General features: G+C 39.0%; 1 protein-coding gene across 1 annotated transcript in view; it reads left to right on the top strand.

Annotated features, from left to right (window-relative positions):
* Positions 1–742, top strand: part of MAP2K6 (mitogen-activated protein kinase kinase 6) — a 132,827-nt gene extending 132,085 nt beyond the window's left edge. The window contains exon 13 of the mRNA XM_015425597.1: positions 668–742. Coding sequence (XP_015281083.1) covers positions 668–742 — 75 coding nt within the window. The remainder of the gene's footprint in view (positions 1–667) is intronic.
* The last annotated feature ends 5,617 nt before the right edge of the window (positions 743–6,359 follow it).

The raw sequence follows: 6,359 nt of genomic DNA, 5'->3' as shown, positions 1-6,359 counted from the left end.
CCTGGAAAAAACCCCGCCCCCCCCCCCCCCCCCTTCCTTTTGTAAGATCCTGAATTTTTTTAAAGGTTCTTTGGTATCCATAGTGACATAGAATGAACTGGTTAGTGGAATGAATTTTAATAAGGTTGTCAACCTTAAAACAAAATTAAAAAGAGTGATTTAAGTATTTAAATGACTGTCAAGAATTCTCTAACCATATTATCCGCTTCTCCCTTTTCCTGTTTCTTATAAAACCAGAATTGCTTTTGTTTATGGTAATAGGTGCTACGGTAGTTATGAAGTTCTATGTAGAGTTATATTTTGTCCATACCATTATTTTAATATTTATGTTAAGAGCTTGATTTGAATAGAATCTTTGTTTTTATTTTTATGTGGGAGTTCAGTGATGGGTGATGAGGAAGGGTCCAACATCTGAAGCTACAAAGATTAGTATTTATTGGGCTTTGCTGGGAAAGAGGAGGACCATATGGAATGGGGAAATATTTAAATTCAAGGAAAAAATGTGACTTATACTTAGATGGCCCAGCCCAGTTTAGGAGATCCACATCCTCCTTTGGGGGATGTGGGAAGAAGGGTTTGTTCTTGAAAGACATCCGAGGATCCAGAAACCTGCTGTTGTGGTGTTGTTGGTGTCTTATCATCCCATAATTTTGGTTCATACCTGCAGTCTTCAGTGAGTCATGAGATCCTCAAAGGGGTGGTGGCGGAAATCGTCCTTATTCCCATGGGGATCTGGGATTAACACAGAGAGGAAACATATATGCATTTTTAAAGATACATTGAAAAAAGCAGTGCTGGCCTTTTGGTGGTTAGCTAAGCAGTGGTGAGCCATAATCTGTAACCTCCAACTAAGCAAGAGGTCTTGTGGATAATGGTTAGTTCATTGCACTTGACTGGAGAAAGGGAGATTTGTGAAAGTAAATTATTTCTCTATTCTAGAGGAAATATAGATTTCAATAAGAGGGCAAAGTCCAGGTAGATGGAGAGAATGGTAATTCCAGTTTCAAGTTGGCAAAAATATGGATAGCCTGTCTTGTACACTCAGACCTTAAATACACTAATATTTTTTAAACATCTTCCTGTCTCCCTCCCCTCCCTCCACTTTTCCAGTTTTTCTCTTCTGGACCTGAGAGAGTCTTGTTCATGTCTGATACAGGTTGAAACAGTCTCTGTCCAAACTGAATTTAGGACTTAAACGCGTAGGAGTTGTTGAAGTGTTGCATTCCTCATAGGGCCAAATCCAGACTTGGATGGTAGCTGTTTCTAGATCTGTGCACAGCAGGCTTCTGCCTTTACTACTATGAGTTGTGGCCATACTGTTATGGTGGATTACAGGGATCTCTAGGTTTATGTGGCAGATCTTCTCCTTGTTCAATATTGTGTGATTTGACCAGGGCTTTGGCTGGTGGAGCAGCCACTGCAGTGCTGCTCAGTATGTCAGTGCTTTGCTTTTGCTGATGAATAATTGCATTTCCTGAATTGAACATGGCAGTATTAATTCTCTGTAATGGTAAAGGCATTGTGCTGCCAACACTTGGTACTGAAGGAACATGCTAGCATGATAGATTTTGTCCTTTGATTTGGGGCACATTCTTTCTGCCTCTTTGCAGTGCTGCATAGCGTTAGTGTGAAGCAGCTCAGAAGTCCAGCAATGGCTGTACCATGTGATGTTGCAGAACACCCATGTTTGTAACACAGACTTTGTTCAAGGGAGTTGTTGCCCTCCTTTCCTGCAGTCTGCACTTTACAGTGCAACTGGTTCTTTGTGTATGTCTGTTGGAAACCTTTCAGGAGACATTTAACTGCAGGCAAAATATAAGGCAGGTTCATATTTCGTTGTAATATTAAAAGCCTAGGATGCCTTGTAACTTGCCTGTAGTTTTCCATTGTATGTGCTTTGGGTCCTCCCCTTTTTCCTTCAGTCATCCCTCCCCCCCCCCATTGATTTTGAGCTGCTTTGATTGTCTTCAGCTGTGACTAAAGCGCAGCCAGTCAGTGTTTAGAACTGGTTCCAGCATCAATTCTCACTTTGAAAAACATGACATTTAAAACCAGCTTTTTGGTTTTCCTACGTATAGATCTTGATGCTTGCTTTAAAGATTGTTTTTGCTGCTTTCTTCTTGGAATAGCGAGATTTGTTTGGATGCCACATCCTCTTGACCTCAGAACACCTTTATTTGAGCGCTGTGGTAACAGACAGGCTGGATTAATATGACAGAATCAGTGTTAATAGCAGATATTAATACTCCCACCAGTTTCCAATAGTAAAAGAATGCCAGTGCTGTCTGCTCTAAGTCAGTCTAGAAAGCTGACGATTCTGTGAATCAACACTATACATGCCTCAGGTTTTATTTTAGGCATTAGATTGTAGATAGAGCCTAAGTTCCTTAATCGCTTAGGTGCTTTTTTGCGTTGTTCTGTCAGTTATGTCTTAGCATAATTTGTTTCTTGGCAGATGCAAAGACCTTTTCATAGTCTTTGAGTGAAGCATGCCTAAGTTATCTGTCCCTTCTAATCAAAATTTTAAAACTCGTGTGTGTATGTGTGTTTTTTTAAGTTCACATAACATATCATTTCTGTGGATATTTTTAAGCTGTTAAGGTACAGTCCGGATTTTAATTCCATTCTTAAGGTTGCCAGGGGAGAGGGAATAGTTGCGCACACAGTTCACCAAGGATAGGACCAGAATCAATGGATTCCAACAAGAGGAAAATAGATTAAAGTTAGACAAGAAGGAACCTCTTGACTATAATAAATGCATATTTGCAGTGAAGCATGCTACCTAGAGAGATTGTGAAATCTTTATTGGATGTCAAGACAGTTCTGGTCAGGCATTTATTGGAGTTAATACCTTTTAGATAGGCTAGGTTGTCTCTGGATAAGGAATGAACAGGATTAGATCTGATGTGTGTGTGTGGTTCAGTGATATAGTTGGGATTAGAAGGGCAAAAAAATGAATTAAGATTCACAATTATATTTCTGTAAGATACTTGAGATTTATTTCAGATGATGGTAATGCCAAAGCACATCTTGGAGATCGAGAAATTCACATTGGTTTACTAGAAATTAACAAATTCCATGATCAGAACCTTCTGGGATTTCCATGGTTCCTTTGCTTACTATCTTAGCTTCCCATATGACAAGTGATACTATTTCAGTGGACAGTGTGTTTAAAGTATGTGCTATTACTTGTGATGAGCACTTGCAGGTGAGTGTTACCATGTGCATACGTAGCAGGAATCCCTAATTGGCACCAGCTTCCTTTCATATGTTCAGCGTGTTCATGGTTTCATACAAAGAAATGAAATTTTTGTGAGAGCTGTCATGTGTGAAGTGGCTCAGAGTCACTCTCCTTAATTGCAAGCAACTTTCAACTCTTCAGTCATGATGATGCGTGAGATGAAATCGTGATTATAGAACAAACAATAGTTTACACACCCTCTTTTTCATACAAATGACATTTAGCTTTTCCAGAGGCTCTTTTCCCCTCACTTTGTATGGCTTCATTCTCTGAATACAATTTATACAAATTGAAGCTTACAGGGATTTTAAGAAAGAGTTGATGCAGGTCCTTAAAAACTATATATGAAACTGGGTCTAGGTGTGCTCAGCTCAGGAACTATGGGGGCTATGTCTGGAAGACTGTCATTCTAGTAAGTGTTGGTAAGCTTAAATTCTATGGTTGTTCCAATGTCCTTTTCATGTCAAAGTGCCTAATCCATTTTAGGTTCCTAAGCCACTGAGGTGTTTCTGAATATTTTATTCTACATGACCTCTGTTCTTTCCCATGTGCTACACTGGACAAACTAGTACTTTCTTTTTCTCTGCTTTCTGATGTGTAAAGCAACGGTTATTTGCCACAGGAGTCAAATAATGATGTCAAGCTCTAGAGATGGGTATGTCATTGTTTAAATATTGTTGTTTTCAGAGGAAAAAAAGAGCAAGGCACAGTCTGTGAATGGGGCTAAACACTGTTGTTGACGCCAGCACATACAACCATGCATGATGCCAAATGAATAAACACTGCATACTGGATTCTTTGGGTGGTCACATTTATTAACAACTGTCATTCTTTTGGTTGCATGTCTTAGAAGTTTATGAAGCAGTAACAATAGCCGTTTATGAGTATTCTTTGGGAAAGTGAATGAAAAGGGATGACCTTGGGGATTGCTCACACATTTTGTTGTGCCCTCTTCTTGCTTAACTGGCAGGCAACTCTTGCATTGCTATCAGTAAGATGTTGCTTTCTTTTCATCTCATGCTACACAACTTAGTGATTTTTTTTTCTATTTCCAGATGTGGTCTACGATAGCATAACTCTTTCTTCCATTAAAGATGAGATCATAACCCTTTCCCCCCAGCCTCTTAATTACTTGGGGTTCCTTTCTATGAATTCTCCATAGTCTCTGATCCTATATGTTGCTTCCCTGTACACATCTCTCTCTCCCACCTAGCGATAAATGCAACACAACCCCAGCCCAAGTATTAGCATATCCAATATTAGTGTGATCTTATACTGAACCTTTACTGTACAGCACACCTTCACTGGTGAGGATAGCATATATAGTAATTTTATCACACAGCAGCTATTGAATGGACTGCATGCATATGTTTCAATTTTTAATAGGCAAAATCCTTCAGAATCCATACCCAGTAATCATCTTCACTTATGTGCAAATCTTTATAGCTCTGTTTTGATGGTGTGACAGCCAGTTTTCACCAGCTGAGAATTCTTCATAGACATAAATAAACCACAGGCATTGTTGAGTAATGAAGAATTATGAATGGAAATCTCTGGCCCAGGTGGAGTATTACATTGTGTGGCCAGTTCCATTCATTAATTTTTATTACACTGCAACAGCTGTTTGAGTGTGGAATCTAATGGCTCCTTGCTCTGTATAGTATGATTATAATATTTATAAAGAACATGCATGCTTTACAATCCAAACTTCTGTGTTTTTATACCCCCTAGAGCTCTATGATTCCTTAAACTATGAACCAGTCATGAAAGATGTGGTGGATTTTTTTTTCTTTTTGCAAGAAGGATTGCATTTCCTAATTAATATTTCATCTGGGCCTGCACTGGGAGTGTTTAGCCAGATCTAAGCAGTAACATATGTTCTGGTGGCTTATGCTGTCTATAGGGGAATACAGGCAATCAGACTAGCAATCGCTCACCTTCACATTAGAGGAAACAACTTCTGCCAAGATAGGTAAATGTGTCTCTAGATGATGTCAGCTTTATATACCCCAGTGCTTTCTCATTTCATCACTTTGATTTATTGTATGGAATAATTTCCATTGTTTTCCTTGTAGGGAGGATCTTTTGTGTTCGTGATTGCATTTAATTTTCAGTTTTATCAAGGCATGCAAAGTTGTCACTGGTACACACAGGCCTTTGGGAAATAAAATTGACTACATTTCTTAAACTGCTTAGCAGCCCAGCATGCACGATGGAATCCTGTATCCATTAGCTCTTCCATGCTTACTTCATTGCAGGAGGGCAGTTCCATGTGTAATGCTGTGCATGCATGGTGCTTCCTTCCCCATTGAATGGAAGCTTGTATGTGCAGGAGTTTTGCATGTACATCCACAAGGAGATGAATGAATATTTATGTGCGTTACTGGCCAGCTCCATGATGTTAGTGATTCTCCTATTCGGTTTAGTCCACCAGCCATCATAGATCAAAAGTAATGGATGGGTCTTTCATATTCTCTGGTATCATCTCAAGCACAATAAATTCCAATGATTATATTTTTCATGTTTTATCTGCCAGTCATTAAATGATGTATATTCATGTGCCACTTAGTTCCAAAAAAGCTTCTAGTTTGATGACTCTTCCAATGAAATCTGCCTTTAGAATTGTTTTCATAGCAGGGAGTCTCCCATATGTACCTTATTTATGCTCTACTTTCATTCTGACTATGTCAGATACTAGAAATGGTCTTTACAGATAGAGCAAGTAAACAGCATTGGTATGAGCTGCTGTTGCTGTTACATGTTTCTATTCTGCCCCCTTTTATGTGGCTGCCCCTGTGTTGGTTATTCTTGCAATGTCCTTAGTGAGGTAGGTCATCTGTTTTGGATATGGAGAATTACGTCTGAGAGGAAGTCCTGAAAGAGGTGCTGCATTGTAATATACTGACAAGGAGTAGCAGTTCACAAAGGGTGCAATGTTTATTACTTGACAATCACAAACCAAGAATTGCAATGGCATTTGTGCCAATATAGCTGTTCTTGGGAGAATGTAAATGTAAATGTGCATGCTTGGAATTTGGGAAGAATCGTGGGAGGGCAGGAAAATTAAACTATTTGGAAATCCTTCCCTCTAATACTCCATTTAATATCATTTTAAGTT

The sequence above is a fragment of the Gekko japonicus genome, unplaced genomic scaffold (genome assembly GCF_001447785.1).
Source record: "Gekko japonicus isolate JY-2015 unplaced genomic scaffold, Gekko_japonicus_V1.1 scaffold642, whole genome shotgun sequence".
Lineage (NCBI taxonomy): Eukaryota > Metazoa > Chordata > Lepidosauria > Squamata > Gekkonidae > Gekko > Gekko japonicus.
The sequence above is the reverse complement of the archived record's forward strand: the minus strand, read 5'-3'. Positions and strand labels throughout refer to the sequence as shown.